Genomic DNA, 24,327 nt, shown 5'->3' on the forward strand with positions numbered 1-24,327 from the left:
TTCAGAGGGCAGCTATAGCATAAGTGACATCCAACTATAGCCTTCATAAGCTCACTGCACCTTACGCACATATCTTGGCTTCGCACACGCAGACTCAAGTTATTCTGACCCAATGCACAAAGCAGTATTTCCCTTAACTGCTGCCATCAGTTGCAGGCTTTCCGTTACAGCCCTGGGCTGGCCTGCACAGCAGCTGTTGGGAGTATTATCTTGCATTCTATATGCTAAGCTTTCAATTAGAGCCATAGGAGAACCAAGGTGAACCACTGGGCTTTCCCTTAGTCAATACTTATTGAATCCTGCGGTGAAATTCAGCTTCCCGGGTAGCAGCACAAAGCAACACTTTTCCCAAGGTTTGTTACTTAGGTTGACTTCATCGGACCTTGTTGCAAAACTTCTGTGTACCATCAGAGCTGCACAGCTCCAGAGTGGCAAGAGGAAGCACTTCCTGAGCAACCACTGCCTTGCAAGGCCCTGCAGACACTGCCTTACCCAGCCCGTTTGCTTTCACACACAGTATTGGTAGCTGACATCAGTGATGCCCCTCAATCCATTTAACACCAACCCTAAAGGAAAGTTCTCCTCTCCGGGCTGAACACAGGCTCATTTTACTGAGGGCTTTCAATCGCAATTTAGGGATAAACCTAACAGATAACTACTGAGCAGTAGCAGGAAGATCCAACATGTTGCTCCCCGTGTGTTCTATCAAATCTCTTAAAAACATGTGGGTGTTTGTTTCTTTTAATTAGTTGTAAATAGTTCCTGGCACCATTCAGAAACAGTTACAATTGCTCCATACGCTTACCCTCTCAGAATGATGACAAATGCTTTTGGTGGCATTCCATGACAATCAGGATGCAATGATTTTTGCTGGGAGCTCAGTAGTCCCGTTCCTCTTGCCGTGCCAACACCAGCACTGAGGCAGCCACATGGCGAGTTGTTTCAGAGGGCAGAACTCGCCAGAAATCCAAACAAAGTCAACAGTGTTTCCTCTCCTTAAACCATCTCACCATGATTCCACCAAACAGCCAGGAAAGGCTTGGCCAACCCACTGTGCTTCTCATCCCACTGCTGCCAGTCCTGAGGGAAGGCAGAGTTCCCAAGCAAACTGATAAATGCTGACTTTATTATTACCCACAGGGCAGCACTGTGTCCTGCTTAACCTGTCCACCAAGGTGACACAGGACAGACAAGATGCAAGCACATCTCAGTGGAATTTACTTTTATTGAAAGAAAAGTTTACAAGTTGTTACAGGTTTTCCATCCATGCTTTCAAAAGGACTGGAAACAAAACTTCATCGTTATTGCAATACCAAAAGTCTGGGGTTTTGTTTGTTTTTAAGTGAACAGCAAATTATAGAACTAATTGCTATGTTCAATAAATAGATGTTCTCTCCTGCGCTTTTTAAGGGGAAATATTTAACCAAGCACAATAAGAAAAAAAAAATATCCCAGGACTTCTATGGTTTAAACTCCAAATATTTTCCACTGTGTAGCTATCCAGAAATGTATAAAACACAGCCTGTATTTTCAGTGTACAAGGATCTGCCTTCCCGGTCAGCCAAATATCCATTTTTTCTCTAGCTCAAATATTCTACACTCAAAGCAACTACCTGACCAAAATAAAAGAAACCCTCCTCTGGTTCATCACTACCTAAATAAATTTGTCTTTACAGTAAAGGCTCGAAGTCATTACTTGTTTATCAAAGTAAAATGTTTGTCTTTTAACAGAAAGATTAACGAGTTACTTGGAAATGCAGGCTGATATCAAAGAATCCGAGTGTGCGCATTACAAGTGACATGCAAGCTTTAAAAATATCACTGCTCTCTTTTGATTAGCCAGGAGTCCGATCGTTTTAAAAACAAAATAGGAATGACTTCCAAAATGTATCAACACTTTGGGTTTTTCTATTTAACATTGCTTAAGATGTTATACTACACAAAAACTACAATTACAATATTTAAGAGGATTACATAAGGAGGGATGGAAAACAGGAGTACTTCAACGGAAGATATGGACATTCTAAATGAACCCAGGATTTCTAAAATAGCTGGATGGAGGACAAGGAAGGGAAGAAAAGGAGGGGAAACAAGAGGGAAGCTAAGATCTAAACTTTTTATTTAAAAATCAAGTCCTCAACTGTTCCTTCTTCTGATCTTCAGTAGCGCCCTGAAAAAAAGAAAGACAACATCATTACTGTGAGCTAAGAGCACACGCAGACTTGGGCATTGCAGTGCCCAGTTTTTTTGCTTCCACATTCAGAACTCTCACTGATCAAGTAATATTTTAACAAGGGTCACACCAGCCTGATTCTGTTCATTCACATGTGTTTACTCACTTGGACTATAGGAGCGGGATCTTGACCGTGACCGGTACCTGCTATAGTAAGGCGATGGCGATCGTCTCCTTTAAAGGGAATTAAAAAAGAAAATAACCATAATGAAAGCAGCCTCATTCACATTACTTCTACAGAACAGAATCATTTCCTTAGCACTTAAAGACCTGGCCTGCATGAATGACTCCAGCTTCATTTGGCTGTGGCTTACAGTTATTTAACAGACGCTTTTACATTTCTCTATCTGATGTGTTTAAAACCTGATGTATCTCTACAGCACTACTTAATAAACTCTCACTAGCTCCGTAAACACCTAAGAGCTTTTAGAGATGCCTACGATTCTCACTGTACGACATTCTCTGAAACTAGATAACTTTCAAAATGGTCAGATAGCTGTGAAATGTCAAGCATTAAAAACCCCCATCTACAAATAACCCCTTCTTCAGCAGCGCTGTTTGTCAGCTGTTCCTGGTTATATATAAAGTATGGAAAAAAAAGAGTTCCCTTTATTCCTGTCTGCTACGTTTGGAGGGCCTACGTTCCACATCTTCTCCAGACAGCAAAATTAACCTCTCATGCAACCCATTAACATGTAACTGCACTACAGAAACACTGAGGATTAAAGTACTCGTAATCTTGTATTACAAAATCTACTGTAAGGTGGATTTAAACAAAGCAAGCATGCACAAAAAGTCTCGATATAAATGTTATTCCATTTGTACCATCTATAACTGAGAAATTTCTTTTCTCCCAATTCCACTGCTCTTAGAGAAATACGACAATTATTTACCTGTATCTGTAGTCGTATTCTTCGTATCTGTCATATCCTCTATCATACCCCCTATCGTAGTAAGAATCACGGCGCCGACCTGCTCCACCACCACCACCTCCTCCACTGCTGTTAGGAAGAAATAAGTACTTCAGGTTACACTCTTCATCAAATGAAATCATTCAAAAACCTTTTTCAGTGTTGTAAATCAGACCCTGAAGACTAAGCCCTTAAACAATCTCATTAAACATTTAAACACCTTCCAAATAAATAACCCTTAACACCTCCTCCCCTCCCAAAAATGCAAAACACCATCAAGACTTTCAGCCTAGATCTCATAAAAATTGAAGGCAAATGGGCACCCTGGTATTTCAGAAAGCTCAGGGTGCACCAGCTGATGCACTGGATGAAACTTGGAAAAAAATAACAACATACTCAATTTTTTTAAATAAAAATCCAAGCAACCGCAGAAGGACTTAAATCTGAATCACAGCAACACACTTTACATTAATACCTTTGTGCGAAAAAACGTTTAATTCTAAAATGTGAAAGTAAAATAGGAAGTAGTCTGCAGTACAGTTTCTTCAACCAGACTTCAGTCTTTCCATTTAAATCAATTTTAGTCCCACCACAGGAAATGAGGACTCCTTACTGCGTTGGCCTGCCCATGTAGATGCCTGGGGTGGGTGTATGCGCTCTCTTGGTGATGGAGTAATCCACCCGAATCCTCCTGCCATCCAGCTCCATTCCGTTTGCATGCTCCATTGCCTGCGGGGAAGAGAAGGAATGAGGATGTGAAGCCTTCGACCTCCTATGGAAAGCCAGGCACAAACCACACTGATTTCTGCCAGACCCGGACCAACAAGCCCCAGGCTGGTTCTACTCAAGCTGGTTACTAGTGCCCCACTGTGGTGGCTCAGCCCCAGCCCCCAGCCCGCTCGTCGGCAGCGCTTTCAGGGCTCACGCAATCGATCCCTTGTTAAGAAAGCACAGGACCATCCAGTAGCACAATCGCTTCCCTTGTAGTAGACTTTGCCTTCTACCCATCAAAAAGGTAAACAAAGTCAAAACAGCTTTTCCTGAAAACCACATCTTTCCTACCATCGGCTCTGACCCAGAGGGGATGGGCGGATTCAAAGGCTGTGCAAAACAGTGGCTTCCTGTAGGGTGCATATGGCCGGATTACTGCTAGTCGGCTGCCATTTCATGCTCTCCCAGCCTCCTGCCATCTCCCTTACAAGGACCTACTCCAGCTTAGTAAAATGGCGGGTTCAGCCTACATGGATACCTAATTACAACCTTCCTCCCCACTCGCTCTCACAATAGCGGCCAGCCAAAGCGATACGCACAGGGGGCTGCGCCTCAGGAGCCCGCGCCTTCAGAGCTGCTCACAGCCCGTGCACGCGCTCGCGGGGGGTTCTACCCCGCTCCTTTCATCTCCGAATCAATACAATGGCCTTTCACTAACTCCAAATCATGCAAGCAGTTTTCCTAAGGACCACAGCAAACTTTTGAGAATTACACAGAAGGAATGCTAACTTGAAAAACAAGTAATTACCGATTTCACACATAATTAAGGTTGGACCTGAGAGTTCTTAACATTTTCAAAGTACTTTTTTGTTTCACACCTTCCATCTACCACTGCCCTACCATCTCCAAAATCCTGCCTCACAAGGCAGCTTGCCCCGTATGGATTATTTTCATTTCTGGGACAGATGTACTCCTGCAATCTTCAGTTTAACTCAAGATTTTTTTTTACATTATTTAGCTGGGAGACACAATACACAACCCCAGCTTACAAACGTGTCTCTAAGCACTGCAGGTTTTCCCTTTTTCTACAACAACAACAACAACGAGTTTACCAGCTGTTCAGAAGTTAACTTCTTCCCAGTTCCATAACAGGAACCGCACTGGATTAACACCTATCTATGTAGAGGAGGAAATAACACCCACATGATTTCACTTTGTGGCTCAGAACTGGAAGTGACCGAGCTATCACTGGCCTAATGAGCTGCACTCATTGTACTTTAAGAGCCCCGCTTATATCTGTGCTATATCGCCACCTAGTGAGGGCTGTTCCTACACAGCAACATCACATCAGCCAAGTGCACATCACATCTCAACATACACTGAAATGTTTTCTCAACAAAACATGCCCATTAACTCCAGTTTTCTAGTCTTTAATCTTTCGGATCTTGCTGCACAAGGATGAATGAAATTAAAGTCATTCTGCGCACACATACTGCGAGTTATCACAAATCCAAAACAAATCTGCAAACAAGCTGCTAGAAATATGAGCTTTATGATTACAAGCATCTTTCTGGAAGTTTGGCCATACATGATGCGTCTTAAAAAGAAAGGAATGTTCTGCTTTGTGGCGCTTTCACGTCTGATCCCCAAATCCAGACCATTTGGCACTGGTTTCATTTAATCAAGAGAACAAGTGCCTCCTTTAGAGTAAAAGGAAAAACAGTTCTCAGACATAAGGAGCAGCGCAGAGAAGAGCAGGACAGCCAACAAGTTCCTTCTGATAATAAAATTTGATAGACTGTCTTGAAAGTACTGAGGAATGTATTACATTGCAACAGATAAAGACTAGCTGATAGCTCCCAGGCTGCAAGGAAGCCAGAAGCCCTGGTCACCGTGCCTGACATCTCACTCAATGCTAAAACTTCCACTGGATTTGCTTTCAGAGCTCTTAGCAATATCTGCTAACTATAAAGTTTAAGTTAGCCAAAATCTGGTAACAGATATGTAGGCAGGTGAAGCCTTCCACACTTATTTTCATCAAATTGCAGGAAAGCACCAATACTGATACCACCGCTCACATTCAGTCCTTCACAACTGCAGCTCACAGCCCTTAATGCTCTGAAGCAAAGCGCTTCCTGGCTAATGACTGTTCCTACCAGCACCGGTATTTTACAACCATTTCAGACAAGCGACACCACACTATTTGTTTTGTGCACAGACCAGAATCACAAACGTGACTGACAATTACTGACATTTTCATTTTCTCCTTGAACTAAGAGCACCTGATAATCAAATCTGAGATTTCACAGCTTTGTTAGAGTCGCTTGTTTCATTCAGAACCAATCTGTGTTTGCTTTTCCTGCTGGTTTTGTACACGCGTGAATGCTAAGAGTATTTAGATATAAGTGAAAAGACATTGCACACCTGGGTTAACAATGCAAGAAGCATTTTCAAACGCTGTCTACAAGCCACAAGTATATTTTCCAGATCATCAAATAAAACATGCCAAAGAAAAAAATCAAATTACATTGGGATTTAAAGGCATATAATACCCTCTCAGGAGCCTTTAACTGACAAGTCTATTTTTATTCCAGCCTAGGTTTTCTTCCAAATATCTCAGCACTGTTAAAAGACTGGCACAGCTTTTGCAAGAGGACAGTAAGCAAGCAGGATTCACATGAACATACACTATTAGCATTGGCCGCAAAATGCACAAAGACTGACTTCATACACCAGATTATATACCTGCACATGGAGGGTCGGGAACAGAATAAGACTTGGCAGTGCCACAAGCAGGAACTCAGTCTTAGATTACAGTTTTAAACCTAGAACAATCTACCCTTAACAACAAAGGTCTTCTCAATTACGACTTGGAAGGTCTGTCAAGATGAGCAGATTCTAAACCACTGGGTCATAACCTCCATTGGCTACAAACAGCAAACATTAAATTGAACAGATTTCAACTCATTTGATGTATATTACAGTACACGTCATTCCGTAAAAGGCCAAGAGCTTACAGAAAGTGGACTGAACGTATTTAAATAGCCAAACATGAACAATTTATGTTATGACTCATTTTAAAGAAAATCATGTTCGAGAGCTTAAAAATCTTTTTTTTTTTAAACCCCCAAATCCTTCCTACGTTGTACTTAACATCAACAGTAAAACTATCATCTCTATTGAATCGCAGGTGAAGCACAGGATACACAGACATCATTGCTGCTTTTTGTTTTCACATGGAATCAAAATACTGGCAACTATTCTGAGCTGTAACATCTGTTATTACAGGGATTCTTTTTAAAGCATACCTTAGAGCTGGAAAGAGAAACAAGATTTTGGAGCATCACCCTGAGTAGCCGGGTATATTTCCCTAACTATCACTACAATTTCATGGTAATGAATGGACTCCAGAAGCCTGTAACTCAACTCCAAACCCTGGAAACATCCTCATGTCCTTTTCTGGTTTATCAGGAGTCCATCTGATGCTGAAAACATCACTTAAGGCAGCAGGAGAAGTTGGTCAATGACCACGGTTCTAAATTGCTCTGCCTGCACCACAGAATGTCTTGCAAAAACAAAGAAACACACAAACTTGGAAATATTACAGTCTTAGGCAACAAATTATGTCAGCAGTTCAGTTGGTCTGTGTCAGGTTTGTCTTAATTGTCAATATACACAACTTCAGAAAAGCATTCTGAAATGGAGTCAAAACTGTAAATAGCATGTAAGTAGCATGAGAAACTGGAAATTCTGTATTGCCAACAGCTGTTGTAGTTAATGCTTCACAGATGAGTTCTTTATACACACAGTGCATTTCCAGTAGCCTCAGTTTTAACAACTATTAGTTTATTGTACAAGTTACTGAAATGCTGGAAGGAAATCCCCGGTAAACATAGAATCACATCCCCACAACACCAAACCTTTTACTTGTGATCCTCTTATTATTAACCCCAACATAATCAATCTGCCTCAAAGGTGGTTGTTTTTTTCCCATTCTAGTACATAGTTTGCAACACAGCATGTATCACTGCTGTAAGAGGAAGAAACAAAAAAAATCCTAAACCACTAATGCGATGGACATGTGAATAACTTAGCTGACACATTACAAAACAGACAGTTCGGTGCTAGTGTTGCAAAACCAAGTACACCAATCTTCAGAAACAGGCCTCCAACAGAAGATTAGAGAGGTCTGGCTCTTTGCACAGAGATGCTGTACTGGTGTGGTTCTGAAGTCTTAGCAGAAGGATGATAACAAAAGACCCTGCCAAAATTAGTACCTAATATTACTTCTCTAACTTTCAAGAAACAAAAATGTAACTTCATAAAAAAAGCAAAACAGTAACATTTTAACCAGCTCAATATGTTACGTGATTTTTAAGGAAGGTTACTACTGACAACAAAGGTCCCAACAGGATTTCATGGGCAAGGGAACCCACACAATACACAGCTGACCAAATTACAAAGTTTAAAGACAACCATTCCCAACTCCTTTGGTGTCCTAAGTATCAATAGTGTTTCAAAGCAGGCCAGCTAAGAGGCTTTCTGGAGCACCTCTCAGGAGGGTAAAAGTAAAGATGATGTGACATCTTAGTGATGGTCCCTTCTTCCCAGGGTTCCTCTACATCTATTTAATCATCTACGGCTGCTTTAAGATCAGAATTCCACGCCACTTCTTACCTACAGTTTTACATTGCCTTAACTCAGAGGCTTGGTTTATTTCATTGTTTCTTTAAAGAGGAAATCTATTTACCTAAAACAGAAGCAGCTCAACTAACATTACTGTTAGCATATCCAGCTTTCCAGATCTGGCCCATCTTCCCCAGGGATTTGTATCACTCCTCTTAGCTCTCCTCCAGGGCCCGCCAGTTTCACGCCTATAGCTATATCCTCTTTTCCTGCTTAGTGCCACTTCAAATCTGTCTTCACAGTCTGTAAAATTAATTCAAATAAAGCCATTTTTTTCTCCCCAGTGAGCTGGCGTAGGGAAGAGGAGGGACAAAAAACCTCCCACCACTTGGAACTCACAGAACTGAGATAATACTGGAAGTTTGTTTACATTCCCAGTTACTTTAGTTCCTACTTAGAGTACTCATCTTTATTAATGCATTTTTGCTTCTCCACGTAATATCCCTTTTTTTTTTTTTTCCTTTGCATTCCAATTTTGTAGATTCTGCCAAAGCAGCTCCATACTAAACAAATTACTTCATGGTATTTACACGGAACATTTTAAGAAGTGTATCGTGTCATGCATGACCACTGCCAAAGACTGCTAGAAACAAGTACTTCTAAAGACATCAAGCTTCCAAACAGACAAAACAAGCACGTGATGGTACAAAACAATGTGCAGGAGTTTTGGATACTGACTGTGCTTCAGAACAGTCACAGCTTCAGATCCCACCAGGCTGCAAAGAAACACGAGACTAAGAAGTGGTCTCTTTGGGTGTCTACTAAAAATGCATAGTCAGCAATCCATCCCAATAACACCCCTCTCAACCTGTCAAGGTGATAATGGGAAAACAAAGGGAAACCGAAGGAAGCTTCCAGCTCTTTTTACTTGCTACTCTCCTATAACCTGCAGCAATCACACATACACAACCACTATTCTTGTCATAAACCGGTTCTATGAAAATCTTGTTTAATCGCCTTCTACAGCTGCTTGCTCTATCAGAATTGCTTGTAGGATCATACCAGAAATGAGTTAAGTTCAAAACTACATCTAGCCCAACTAACTCATTCATGACTCTTTTTCATTCAAGTCACATCAACTCCCATCAGCAGTTTTCATTTTTGAGCTACTGACAGTAGGTCCGCAGCTGTCACCCTCCCATCCTGCAGTGCTAAGTGAGAGAAGTCATTCCCAAGTATCGTGAATATACTTTTACCCAGTGCAAACAGAATCAAACGCCATATCTGAAACGTCTGCCCACAAACATGTTTTTAGTCTGCCCTTAAGAAAGGAAGAGATATCCTCATGGAAAAGGCATAACATTCATGTCAGCATCTGCACTGTTACTAAACAGAAAAGTGCACAATGAAATGCCCTGGATGTTTGAAATACAAGCACTTTTTTATTCTGTTAGAACAAACAGAATACACCTATTTATTTAACAGCAAGCTCTTGCAGTCTTATTAAATTAGTTGGGCTTGCTGCATCCTAACAAAAGTTAAAAAAAAATCCTAATACAGTGAACCATAACACAGACTGCTGCTTAGATTCTTTGATTGCTTCCCTATGCATCAATTACACTAATGGACACTTAGTCCAGACACAAACAGCTATTTGTCCAACTAGCCACTAACTCAAGACATAAACAGACTCCAAAATGCACAACAACACACATACAAAGAGAATGGTAAAAGAAAAATCTTGTAAGACTTCCACGTCTGTCTGTAGATTTTTATCTTGAAGTAACAGATTAAGAAATCAAACTGTCATATTTGTTAGTGATTCAGTACAAACAGTCCAGCCTCGAACTTCACTTGAGCATCTGAACATTGAATTAGTGTTCTTCATCTGTTTAGAAGTGCCACGTGGTTTGAAGAAAGCACTTGGAAAGCTCTCAGTGAGATTCATTTTAGTGAACACACACCCAGCTTTTTACTAAGATACTTACGAAGCCAATACACAAATAGCACACTCATTTTTAAGTAGTAAGAGATGAATTTACCTCTTTAGAATCATCAATTCTCTCAAAATAAACGAAAGCAAATCCTCTTGATCGTCCAGTCCGCTGGTCATAAACAACATTGACACCAGTCAAAGGTCCATAACGAGAAAAGACTTCGCGCAAATCTCTCTCAGTGGTGTATAAACTGAGACCAAACACTCCAAGACATGTATTTGGATCTGGATTAGCCTGGTAAGATAAGAGGTAAACACCAATGAAGTTAATAAAAAACAAGTGTTTACACATATACATTTCTCAACTTTATGAAGAAAGTGAAATATAGTTCATTACACATTTTAATACTTCAAGAGTTAACATTCCAATCTTAAGATACTTTCAAAATGTGACTTATTTCCTGATATTCATTTCAGAAAAAAACAAGGGTAAATTTCACAACTGTACTGATGGTACAATTCAGAAACATGAAGTATTACAACTACAGAAAAGATGCAGCTAACAGGAAACTGCTATACTAGCGTTTCTCACTCAAATCACCAACAAGATGCACACAGGACATTTAAGGGTGCTAAGAACAGGCTGGTTATCCCAAACTCCCTCCCATCTTTAGCATTCCCATAAGGTCACCACTGGTACCAAATGCTGGATGCTGCACCTCTGCTTTTGCACAATAAACGCACCTGAGCTTATCACTATGAACCGCTGAACTTTAACTTGCTTTCTACCAGAACTATGTACTTCCTTCCCACCTCAACACTTGCCCTTCGGATACAGTGAAGGTTAATGTTTAAAATGAAAATATTCTCTCTGCCCCATGAAACTGGATCAAAATCGCCAACTTCACTACATAGAAACAAATACTAGTTCTATGAAACTAATTCAGAAGCAAGCACGCTTGTCTAGAACAAGACTCTAGACACCTTTAACATGATGTGAGAGATTGAACTATTTGTTCACTTCAACTGAAGTCACTCAAATATGGAATTGTACAATTGTTCAAGGTAACGTAATTCATTTTTCTAGTAGGTTCAAAGTTTCTCTACAAGCCTCAAGAGTTCACATTAAGCCAATTCCTTTTATATTGATAAATGTAGCTCTATAAGCAGAGGTCTTCTGTTACCTTTTTTTTCCCCTTAACATTCCTGGCACCTGCAACACAACAACACTTTAAAATAACAGCACCAGGCATAGGGATTTCATTTTTTCTTGCTGAAATAGTAACGGGAATTTAACAGCTGAAATTTGCCTTTCAGTTTCAGATTTTCAGAGCCTCTGTTGCACAGTAATTTATGCCTCAGAGCTTCCCCTTCATCGTGACTTGAAGAACGAACAGGCTTTGCCCTTCTCTCATGCTCTTTTACAAACTCTACTCTGTAGTTCCGGATACCAAGATGACAGTTTTTAGATGACAATTCTGAAGTAAAGCTTTCAATTCCAAAACTTCCATAACAAAGGAAAACTATTTTAAAGCACAGGTAGGAAGCAAGCTGAGACTAAGGGCTGAGCAAAAGTATTCCATGGTGCCTAGCTGAAATCTAAACTTAAAAATTAAGTTAAATCAAAATTGTGGAGTATGCATATAGGCATCCAACACGTAGATTTTGAAATAAAGAGCTCAGGAAGTCTGCATGCAAAACATAAAACAAATATGCCTATGACCGGTATGCTCAAATTTACCCTACTAGGCTCTGTAAGGAAATGCTTAGGGTTTGAACTCCTTTTCTGGAAAAACACAGCATTATCTTGCCAGCTGTGATTGAGAAAAGCACATCTTCATATGCAGGAGGTAAAAAACATTTGGATAGTATTTTCCCAAGTAAAAACAGGGTCATCACAAACAGTTATTTTCACAAGGGTGTTGAATAACACTAAAAACTCTGCTTACAGGCTTTCATCTGAGCACATTCAATAGGCCCATCAGTTTCTCCTATCAGGAGATCTGCAACCTAGCTTAGCTCTTGTTGCAACAATCAAGATTTAACTCAACTTTCTTTTACATGGATTCTCCCTCACCATAAATAGAAAAGACTGTGAACAGAGAAAAAAATTATCACATACAAAGTTCAGTAAACAAACTGTATTCCAAGCCACTCCACTTGCTATTAAGAGCAGAGTGTAGGTTCAGCCAAGGAATTCTCATCAGGGAAGAGGTCTGGATGACACATCAATTAAGCATCCCCTGAGCACTGCTACAGCAAAACGGTCCAGCTGACTCTTATTTTCTTAAACAGGAGCACACTTCGAAGCAATTTTAAAACTGACCAAAAAACCCCACAGCTTGCTGACACAAACTCTCCTCATCTTCTACCAAAACACAGAAGACAGATGAAGAATGTGATTTACCTACACCCCCCTCCTACCCTTCCTTATTTTTGTAAGGCTATGTTTCAAATTGGTGCAGATTTTTCCACTTTCAGTGTTCAGGAGTCCACTGTAAAACACAGCATCCAAAATACCTGTGTATTCGCTTTCCCATTTGCTGAATTTCGAGCTTCAGTTTTAGGACATGAACTTCATACAGCTCCTCATTACATTACATGGCACGACAAGAACTGGCAGCTCGCCACTTTAAAGTTTCAATTTCTTATTTTATTCCCTTTCATTTAAAGCTATTTAATAATTTAGTGGCACTAACATCCACTGAAACACAAGCTCAATGAGACCTCACAGTCTTTTAAATCATTGCTCAGACAAGCCCCTACACACGGTACTCCTCAGTATTGCCCTCTTATACATCCCCACCCAAAATTAAATCCAATTATCTTTCCTGAGGCAAGAGAATCAGTCTGTGCAACCTAAGCAACAAGAGACAGTTCCCAGTGGAAAGACTCTACTGTTTCCAAGTGCTTCTTCCACTCAAAACCCATTTTCCCTATCCTCCACCGACAAGACAGTAAGTCACATTCAGCCTGCAGTTGACTTGGATTATACTGGTGTGTAAGCAGCAACCATATTGTTAATACTCAGCCTTGAACACGACATACTCTGCTGCCTGTGTGCCTTCTCCTGTTGGACATTGGAGAATGACTACGGCTCCTTCGACGACGATATTCTGGCGTGTACGATCTGCTTCGAGAACGTCTCCTATGGGAATGAGAATGGGAATGGGATCTGGAGCGAGTGTAACGTCTGTGCGAGTGTCTTCTGGACCTGGATCTTCAACAAAGATAAAGTTTTTAGTTAGATCATATGTACACACGCATATAGAATTGTAAGCCTTACTTTTCCCAGAGAAAAAAAACTCAAATTCATTTTTTCTGAGGCTCACTACAATTAAAATAGTTGTTTGAGCTGAAAAATATTTTAAGATACGTTTAGAGAAAAGAGTCCTCCTGTGCTCTGAGCTCCCTGTCTTACAGCTTCCTTAGAAGGGAGAGCTACAGAACTTTGCCTGCACAGGTACACACTGACACAAAGTGCTCCAAAAATGGATTCAAATCTTAGAACGCACGTAAATCAAGAAGCTATCCATGCCCAACTCTATGTGTAGCTTTCAGATTTTGTTTTTAGAAAGACTCGGTGCTTCAGTGAAGAAATGTCAAGAACTGCCCCAAGCAATTATCCTTCCACATTTCCAGTAGTTCCAATACAGAGCTAACCCTTACCTAACACACTACCTTTGCTGTGGTTCTCGCTCGAGTCTTCCTTCTTACCTGCATGAAGGGTCCACACACAAAACCCTCCTCGAAGATTTTTGGGGGAAGAGGACATTACATTTTAAATAACTGAACTGTAACCTCTTCTCCCTTCTCAGGAATAATTAAATCTATTTACTTCAGCAGCGACTTCTACACAACTATACCTATTAACATTACTTTCTCTTTACGCACATACGCCTTATTACTTCTGGAATCTCCACCCAGCCTTTTCCACCAACATGCAAATTAACACAGCCCTCTCAACACCCTCTAAAAGGCTTATAACTTTTACAAGAGAAAAATAAAGTCAGTAATGTAAGAAAAGAACAAACACGAGCAATAACAATGAACCAACTAGAACTACTTCCCAGACATACCTCGATTTTGATCTTGACCTAGAGTGTGATTCAGAATGTTTGGAAGCTCTCGATGGACTGCGAGATCCTGACCTGCTCTCCGATTTTACACGAGCAGGACTCCCAGCTGGAGATTTTGACTGGGAGCGAGACTCCTAACAAAAAGAACAGTATTACAAATGGTATTGGTTGTATAAATGCCTAACTCCTAACATTTAATGTACAGTAATTCTATTATATTGATTGCTCCTGAAAAACAAATGGTTAGGGAATACCCTCCAGAACAAATTTCATTTTGCTAGCCCACTGTTAATATTGGATGCTTTCCTCAAATAGATCCCTGCTCGAACCAGATCACCAATTCTCTATTAACTAAGTAATCATGCAAATTCATCTACAACTTGATCATACAGACACTGGAACATAAACCATACATTTACTTAACCTAGGACCCATTCATTCTTCCAGATTCTTTTAATTCTACTTCACTCTTGCTTTCTACTTTTCTTCATTCTTCATTGAGTTTTTCATTTTTCATACTTCGTGTATTCTTCCCCAATTCAAACAATTCATTAAAGCCTTAAAAAAACATTCAAGTGCTTCTATCTGACCAATCTTCTGTTCAATTTTTTCCCCCATTCAATTTTAATTTTCTGATCTTTAATACTTTTCATTAGCCTTCTTTTATCTTGATTTATCTTCCACATTCTTGGAAAAAACTCTTCAATTTCTTCACGAACATTAACCTTAATGGAAAAAGAACATTTAGTATATTTAAGCACGTGGGGATTATAAAACTCTGCTGGAGTTCAGCTGTTATCTACCAAATTGAAAAGCCAGCAGGTAAAGTGCAAGAAACTACTTTATAAAACAACTTTTTTATAAAAAAGCTTTAAAACTGTATACGTGTCTACAGTCTAACAATAAGCTTACTGAGTTCTCAGTGTTTACTGTATTTTCAAAGCTACCCTCCTCCCCTTGCAAACTCGTTACTCTTTGTAAGATACACAAATGAACTATAAGACTACTTAGCACAAATATATTAAAATATCGATACCGGCAACTGATTTTCCCCCCTAAAACAGCAACTATGTTTTCTCAGTATTCAATATCCCAAATTCTACCCCTACACATTATTACTAAGACACTCTCAGTTCAATAGAATGGCCAACAGTTTCCAGTCAAAATCTATCTATGCACATACTTACTCGCACAGTACATGCACATAGATATACGCAAGACAAAATTTTCTTCCTACTTTCTCTTCCTCATTGTTATCCTGTTTTTCTTGCATACAACTTAATCCACAAAAACAAAAAGACATAATACAGCAGTTCAAAGCAATCCAATGAGATACGCAACTTTGTTTTCTTGTATAACGCACGCGAGAAAAACTAAGAAAACAAGTAAAACAAAGAGCAGGTTAGGATATCCTCGCACTTTAGTAAGCAGCATTTCTAGGGAGCTCAGCAATAAAAAAGAACTATGGCAACACTACGCATATAATCTGCATGTATCTATAATATCTGTATTATCACAAAAAATTGTGTGGAACCCTTGAAAAAAGCATAGCAAGTTCCCCTCCCACAAGCATGACATTTCACTCTTATTTTCATTGTTTCCCCTCCTGCTTGTCCACAGAACAGATTTCTCAATTTATTTACTATTCCATTTCAATTCAGCTTTGTATTTCCTTTCACAGTTGAATTCCTCAGCACTCTGAACCCAAGTCCTTTTTCAAAGGGCTCCTTCCTCGTATTTCTAGACAATGAAACGCATAAAATGGAACAGCTATGCTACCTGCTGCCCTTCACCTCAATGAAAAGGACAAAGGATTTATGGAGAACGTCACCTATGAGATGATAGGCACGTTAAACTTACCAGCAAAGGCTGCATTCAAAGCCTGGCTGTGACACGTGAACCACCGTTAGAGGTTACCCCTATTAAACCAGCTAACTGCTGATCTAGCTACAAGACTGTCACAGAAATAGGAGGAAGGATGCACACTTCGATCATACTGAATTTGGATGTCTCTATTTATTACATCTAAAATGGACCGTTCACAAAAGTATATATATATACACACACACACACACATATATATCCTTTTATAGGGGCACTAATGTGCTTTTTAAGTGCCTCTCCTCAATCTTCCCCTCACACTTAATCCCCAGCAGCAGCTCTCATTTTCTCTGGGAGTTAATTCTACCAGCCCCCCTTCCCTCCCCCAGTAAAAGTGATCAGCAATACAGCATTTAACACATGTCAAGATTTAAATGAGAACTTCCAATAAAAAGGCGAAGAAGTGAGGATATTAAATTGCCCACTCTTCTTATATTTGGAAGATCACTTCTTGAATAATAAAAATGATAGAAACAACAAAAAGAACAACAGCAGCAGAAAAAATACAAAATAAAATGTCACAGATCTGCTGGAAGGTACCAAAAAATTAAGGACCTGGTAACTCCCATATGTGATAAAAGTTAGCTTAGCATTCTTATCTATTCACCTGCAGCATCTTCTGACACCACCCACAGCTCTTTCTAATAGCATGGGTTGTGACAGTGAGTCCACCTGAAGTTGCCAGAAGCAAATACTACATCATTCCACGTAGGTCACATTCATTCAGAAGATGTTGCTTCAGCCCTTTATAGGCTGCATTTGCAAACACATCACTTTACAAGTGGAGCGACAGAGGTGACAGCATAAGACCATATACATTTCAAACTTCCTCAGCTTTACTGTAGGTGTAAACTGCAGCTAAAGAGAGATTACCTGGTAGAAGTTGCATACTGTGTCTGGCATTGGCAGGCAATTACATCTCATCTTCTGATGCAACACTGATCACCTAGTTATATCTCCTACAGTGCTCTTCAACAGGAGAGACTAAGAGAATCATAACAAACTGCAAGAGTTGAAGGACTTAAGGAAGACGCTGAAAAAGCACCTAATAAGATTTATATTAGCAAGACTACAGGTAGGGATTAAGAGATTCAGAGCTTCAAGGTGTCACAAAGTGAGATTTGAAAGAACTTTCCTCCTTTGTTTCCCCATAAGGAAATAATCCAGGTATTTCTTTGTCTGTGTCAGGCAGATCCAACAGTTCTGCATTAACAATTTATATCCATTCTGCAGTATCAAAAAGAATGCCACGTTGAACATTTCTTCTTATTATGTCATCTTTAACAACAGCAAAGAGACACCTCTACTAACCAAAGCATTCAAATCCCTTACTACTGTTCAAGCAATTTACAAACTCTGATCTTTGCTCCATATTTACCCAAAAATGAATTTAATTACTACAAGAGAATAAGCTACACTTTCTGCCTGCTTCAACATTTACTTCCCTTTCTGCTCTGAAGATCCTCAGCCACCTGAGGGCCATAGATCAGACTGTATTTCTTTCATCGCAGCTTCTCACCCTGCACCAATCTCACAAATGACAGCAGCATCCTCTACTTTGTTGGACGACCATCCAGCCACCACTCTCACCCTCACTAACTTACAAGGCAGTTCCTCTCTGTCACCATTTCCAAGTATCCAGATTTGCTGTCACTACAGCCTGCAGCAAAGAGAGTCAGCTAACTAATATTCCTTGGATCAAGTTTCCCTTTCAGAAGGAACACATGTGCAAGAAACCCATTGCAAAAGGAAAAAAAACAAAACAAAACAAAACAAGAAGCTTCCTAAGAACGTCACACTGCAATTCCCTCAGTGTACAGTGGGAAATTGGATTAATGATTCAACAAGAAGTAGAACAAGGAGCCAAATAAATTGCTGTAGGTGAATGCAATCTGGAGACTGCAGCTCCAGCTCCTGTTTTTTTCGATGACAACTCCAAAGCCAAAGAGTATTTCCCATTCTTCACACCCTCTTCATTCCAGAAAGACCAATGTGAAACCAAGCAGTATGGACAGGAAAAGCCCTTTCCTATCATTAGCTAATGATCACATATACTTAGGCATTGAGTAACTCATCGAGAGCTTCCCAGCAGCTGCTGAGCAAGATGTCAATGCATTTCATCCATACTGGTACATCTATCTATCATTTGTCTTCCTCACATCCTTCAACAGAAACGCTGCTTTCAAATAGTTATTCCTCAAAAATAAAAAAGCATTCAAAACAGTTCTACACTTAGTAGAACCCCAAAAGCCTTCAAGATGTGTTTTTAGGTTTCCAGCTACCATCAGAGAATATAATAAAGACAGCAAGATGGCAAAAATAGTTGTTTTAAGCCACTCTTCCACCCTCACTGTGTCATGTCTTACCTCACCTCAGGTGTCATCGCTTCCGAGTATGACAGAACAGGTTTATCACCAGGCTATCAAAATTTAAAGTGAGACTAAATGAGAAGAGTTGATGAGGCTTATGCTTGGCTTTCTGTTAACAAAATATGGGAAGGAAGATAGGAAGGAAAAAAACCCCACAAAAATCACACAAATATCAGCTGTACTTCATTTAACCTTAGGAAGCAGCAACAGCATGTGAGGGATGGAAGCAGACAGGACACAAGTGGCCCAGCAACACCACTGAGGTAGCAAAACTAAAGCTCAGAGTTAATCAAAATCTTGCTAAAAAACTCCTGCCCAAATGCCAAAAATTAATGAACTCCAACTTTATAAGGGGGCAGAAAAGCACAAGTAGTCTGAAAATAAACAAAATCAATAGCATCCTACATTCACTGGATGAATCCATCAATTCAGTAGCAAAGCTTTATGAGATGAGACAATTACCTTTCAGCTACTGCTCTGACAGGAGCCTACCAACCTGAAGTTCACAACAGAAGTTAAACAGTATTTGTTTAATTCTATGACCTGCCACTCTATACGCAGACTAATCCCTTTATTAGCTCTTCTTTTGCAGCCTTTCAATACCTGAAGGGAACCTACACCCAGGAGGGGAGTAAACTCTTCGAAAGGGCTGAGAATAGCAGGACACGGGGAAATGGTTTTAAGTTGAAAGAGGGAAGATTTAGGTTGGATGTTAGGGGGAAGTTCTTCACTAGGAGAGTGGTTAGGTCCTGGACCAGGCTGCCCAGGGAGGTTGTGGATGCCCCGTCCTTGGAGGTGTTCAAGACCAGGTTGGACGGGGCCCTGAGCAACCTGATCTAGTAAATGTGTATGTTTGGTGGCCCTGCCAGGCAGGGGGGTTGGAACTACATGATCCTTGAGGTCCCTTCCAACCCGGGTCATTCTGTCATTCTTCTGTAGATGTTATATACAGCTGCTCAGGGCAGGGTTCTGTAGGCAGTCTCATGCCCAGGTACCGGCCTAAACTTTAAGCTTGATTAAACAAAACAGTAATCAACTTGCCTAAGAAGTCTCCTTCCCATGCCTGTCATTAGGAACACCATCGCAGCTTTCTCCAAGCTAAAGCTGAACTACACAGCACGAGCACAGCCACACCTGTACCTGTAGACCCACAGTAAGCAGTGCACTCTCCTTGCTGCTCAGATAACAGACTGCCATCACGTTAGTCTGAATCCAAGTGACTGCGAGCTTGATCAGGTTTAGGTAATTAACACCAGAACATATGATAACTTTAGTATTTTCTTTGTGAAACTTGTATACAAAAAATACAAGACAACTACAGATTAGCTGGTCTAAAAGCCACTCACATAGGAACTACATATATACTTCCTTCAGCAGTGATATAAACTCCAAGTGCTTTTATAGAAGATCACTGTGATCGTACAGAGCAGCAAGAGGCATCTCCTGAGAATCAAGGGCAATCAATCCCGAGTTCTGCCTTCATTGAGATACTGCAACTGGAGCTTCTGCCCTGCTCTGTTCAGACTGCCAGCCCTTCACTGCTCAGAGAAAGCTTTCAATGAAGCTGCATCATAGAATATGAACAACATGTTCTTACAAATAAGGACAAAGAAGAAAGGAAATAATACCTAAATCCTTGTTTAAAGTTGCCTGCTACCTACCAACAGGATAAAAAGCCTCATCTGCCTAACCTGCTCTCAATGAACACTTTCAATCAGTACCTTTAGCTCAGTATCAGACCATGGCTACTTACAAGAACTAGGCCTCCTTAAACACCACTCTAGTAGTACTGAAACCCAGTACTGAGGGAGGTGGGGGGAGCTCCAAAGGTCCCATCTCTTTTGTGCTAAGCGTGAGGAAAGCAGGCTCTTCACAAACACTCCCCCATCCCCTGACCCCACCCCAGTTCTTCTGTTTCCTTCTCCTGCTGAACACTCAGGCCACACAACCCCCACACCATGTGCCTGCACATCGTACACTAAAGCACCAGGACATCCAAGAGCTGAAGAGTTCTGGTCTGATCAGTAACATCACAGCCCCCCACCAAGTCCCCCTGCCCACAAATTTACACGTTTAATTTTATGCCTGCAATTATTTGCAGTGAAAATAAAAATACATATATGTCTATCGGGCTGCAAGGTTGTCTAAGTATTTTAATAGCATTATTTCAGGAATGCATTTTTGATAAAGAACTGCTTAGGAACGTTCTTAATGAGAACAAAAAAAAATGCTGTGAGGGAATCAATTACCTGCCATTACGTGCAGCTACATTTAAGAAATGGGACACTCATATGTTAACGTTTCATAAACTCCAGTATTGGGGAGTGAAAAGAATGCAAGTTTTCCAAAGGAAAACCCAATGGGGCCAGCAGTTCTTTCCAACAGGTAGATTTTCAACCTCAGAAAGAACAAAACAGCATAGGCCAACTGAGAAGTACCAGAAAAACTGCTACGTGGGACTGCTCATAGCTCACATAGTGTCAAAATGCTGTTGTGCTTCTACCTTTGGCAGAATGTATGCAGAAATCCTCAGCTCTATTTGGTCCTTTAGCACTAACAAGAGGCCCACAAAGGGTATAGTAGAAATATTTCAATCAAAGAGCAAGAACTTCTGGCATACAAAGAATATTTGCTAAAAAAAAATCTAAATCTTGCTGCAAACTACAAGACTGGAGTAAAAACCTTAAAAAACGAACAACAAAGAACACACGGTGCTCAGCTTTCTCAGAGCTGGCTGCCTTCCCCCTGAGATTAACTTATTTAACAGCAAAGAGCACAGGTATGTGGCCACCTCTGCGTAGCAATTAACACAAGAACAGATTTTGTTCACCTCACCTGAGGAACCAGCAGCAGTGACTGCACAGCCAGGTACAACACACCCAGCCTGGGGACTTGGGTTTGTTTTTTTGGGTTGTTTTTGGTTTAACATTGCAAAAGCACGAGCACATTTCTATAGAGATCGTTACTGGAATAAGACACTGCTCTTTTAAAACGTTTGTTTCCCCAGGCAACGACCTGATAGGAACAAAAAGCTGCTACCGCTGGTTCATCAGAAAAAGTCACCAAAAGGATGCTCAGGTGTTCTTCTAAAGCAATTCCTAGGGAGCAAACAAACAAAATCTGCAAAATTAAAAGAAGTAAGCAGTGAAGGAGCGAGGGTAACACACGTTTCATTTCTGCTTCAAGCAGCTTCTAATTGCTGCTTATCCTGAACATCACTAAGAAAAAGAAACAGAAAATGGCAGGGCTCTGTTATAAGCGTAGAAACTGCACCGATGGGGGGGTGGGGTGGGTGTTAGAGCAGACACGGGCCTAACAGTGTTACCAAACCGCCGCGTTGCGCTCAGATAAGGCCCTGGGCTACGCGGCTCGAGAAAGCCCGTGCCCCCGGGGATCACAAAGGGACCGGGCCGGCACGGCCAAGGCCGAGCAGGGGTGAACGGGGAGCGGACGGCTCGGAACGATGGGCAGGGATAGAAATAAGGGGGGAGCGGGGCGAAAGCACGGGGCTCGGCGAGCCCGGGCCGGGGAGGAAAGGAGAGAAGGAGGGAGAGAGGGAGAGAGGGAGGAGCGGGGCGGCAGCGCCCACAGCCCGGGCAGGGGGATGGGACGGAGCCCTGAAGGGAGAAGGAAGCGGGCGAAGACCGAGGCGGTGGGGCTCAGTCCGTGCCAGGCCGAGCCTCAACCCGCTGTTCCGCAGCAAGTCGTCATAAGAAAAATAAAATAAACGAGGACAACAGGGCGAGGGGGCCGAGAGGCGGCCAGGCCCCGCCAGAACCCGGACTCCCCAAGGAGCCATTTTAGACACGACCGCGCCGCCACCTCCGCCCGAGTCGCACCGGGCGCCCCCGCCCGAGCCCGGCCGGCCCCAGCACGGCCCCGGCAGGGACGGCCACTCACCCTCCCCTCGAAGTTGTTCTCCTCCACGTCGCTCATGTCGGCAAAGTCCTGACCGCGGGGCCGGGCGAACGGGGACGCTAGTCCCGAACAGCGACCGCACCCGCCGCCTTACCGCTACGGTTACCGCGGTTAATGCCAACCCTACCGCCGCCTGCCTCCCTCCCTCCCGCCAAAGCCGCCCAGCCCGTCTCCCGCAGCAGCGCAAAATGGCGCCTCCGCTTCGTCTGCGCCCGACACGGCTCGGGGGTGGGGCTCGGCCCGCCCGCCACAAAGGAGGCGCCGCCGGCGGACAACGAGCGGCTGCGATGGGCTCCGAGTGAGGCCGCCACGCATGCGCGGCCCCAGCCTCGTGCCGCCGAGGGCTGAGTCCCGCCTGGTGCCTCATCCCGCCTGGCCCTGAATGCCTCCAGGGATGGGGCAGCCACAGCCTCTATGGCAACCTGTGCCAGTGCGTCACCACCATCTGAGTGAAAAGCTTCCTCCTCATATCCAACCTACACCTCCCCTGTCCCAGTGCACAGCCATTCCCCGCTGCAGTGATCCCTTCAGAACCATGGCTCAACACCAATGCCACACAGGTAGTTCCTTCATACTTTGTAAAGCTGACAAAATAGCTCAACATGCTTTTGCTTGTACCAGATAGCTGTGAGAGTGGGTCAGGATTAGTGTTTGGTTGCTACTGCAGACTAAGAGCTTCCCAGAGCTGCTGAGAATCAGTTCTGCCGTCATCTCTACGCTGCAACTTCAGTTCACCACAGTGGTAACCCAGAAACGACCAGCTTAACCACGTGCAATGCACCTGAGTGACCAAAAGGGGTGGAACAAGGATCCATCCCTTCTCAGACCTCATTTAAGGGTTGGCAGGTGGTCTTAGTCCACATCATAATGTCTTTTATATCATCTCTGCTCCATTCAGTTCTGGTAGATAGGTTTGCTCATTTCCCTTTCCCAGTGTAACTCTATTAATAAGCATATATCCTACAAGATTGCATTCTGTTCTGGCACAATCTGATCCTGGTCCTAGCTGATGATGCCTATAAGCAGAGGGAACAAAAGGGAAAGACGCAAAAGCCACGTTTAAATTCTAACACGAAGATGCTTAGCAGTCTTCTACCACCAGGTGGATCAGTGGGAAAAAAAAGGGAACCAAGAACATAGAGAAAATAATATATATAATATAATCAAACTTCATTATTTCCTACAGTAATATCACCACAGCTTCCCTGAGAATAAAACTGATAATTACTTGATGTTACCTGTATATTTCAGGTTCAGCTTTCACAATCTATAAGGTGGTGAGCATAAGAAGAAAGAGTGTATGATGAGATGCATGTTCATGAAGGATAACCAAATGCACGAGGCCTTGGGGCAACAGGAATTAAGAATGTTAATATTAGTTGAGAGTTCCTGTAAACAGAGGATACATTTATAACAGAGACAGATATCTTAATTCTCCAACCCCACCAGCAAATCCTGCGCTTACACTATTGACAGATTTCTCTTTTTCTCTTGTAAGCTCTAAATATCATATAATTTACATTTGCAAAGATATTACAACTGCTCACTGTGAAAATAAAGGATTAATCACAGGGCAAGTAGTACAGCAATAAATGGCAGCAAGTAGCTGTGGTACATGTGTTACATGAAGTCCATTTCAGATGTTGCTTTTGATCTTTTCTTG

The 24,327-nt window shown here is 41.8% G+C and overlaps 1 protein-coding gene across 3 annotated transcripts; it reads right to left on the bottom strand.

Annotated features, from left to right (window-relative positions):
• Nucleotides 1–1,207: 1,207 nt before the first annotated feature.
• On the bottom strand, nt 1,208–22,886 carry TRA2A (transformer 2 alpha homolog). Of its 3 annotated transcripts, none has more exons than XM_015853733.1 (8): nt 22,647–22,886; nt 14,497–14,630; nt 13,466–13,637; nt 10,524–10,712; nt 3,758–3,873; nt 3,127–3,234; nt 2,340–2,407; nt 1,208–2,170 (listed from the first exon to the last, which is right to left on the bottom strand). In XM_015853733.1, the coding sequence occupies exons 1-8, from the start codon at nt 22,680–22,682 to the stop codon at nt 2,160–2,162; spliced, it is 834 nt and encodes a 277-aa protein (XP_015709219.1). In that variant the 5' UTR covers nt 22,683–22,886; the 3' UTR covers nt 1,208–2,159. The 3 variants fall into 3 exon arrangements, with proteins under 3 accessions (XP_015709219.1, XP_015709220.1, XP_015709221.1); XM_015853734.1 differs by having other exon boundaries at nt 14,497–15,221; nt 22,647–22,863; XM_015853735.1 differs by lacking the exon at nt 22,647–22,886 and adding an exon at nt 14,910–19,417.
• Nucleotides 22,887–24,327: the final 1,441 nt, after the last annotated feature.

Source organism: Coturnix japonica, chromosome 2, assembly GCF_001577835.2.
Source record: "Coturnix japonica isolate 7356 chromosome 2, Coturnix japonica 2.1, whole genome shotgun sequence".
In the NCBI taxonomy this organism is placed as follows: Eukaryota; Metazoa; Chordata; class Aves; order Galliformes; family Phasianidae; genus Coturnix; species Coturnix japonica.

Coding starts and splice junctions, on each gene's coding strand:
- TRA2A (XM_015853733.1), bottom strand. CDS start 22,682: ATGAGCGACGTGGAGGAGAACAACTTCGAGGGGAGG. Junction 14,631..22,646: donor AGAACAACTTCGAGGGGAGG/GTGAGTGGCCGT, acceptor TCTTTTTGTTAG/GAGTCTCGCTCCCAGTCAAA. Junction 3,235..3,757: donor TACATGGGCAGGCCAACGCA/GTAAGGAGTCCT, acceptor TCTTCCTAACAG/CAGTGGAGGAGGTGGTGGTG.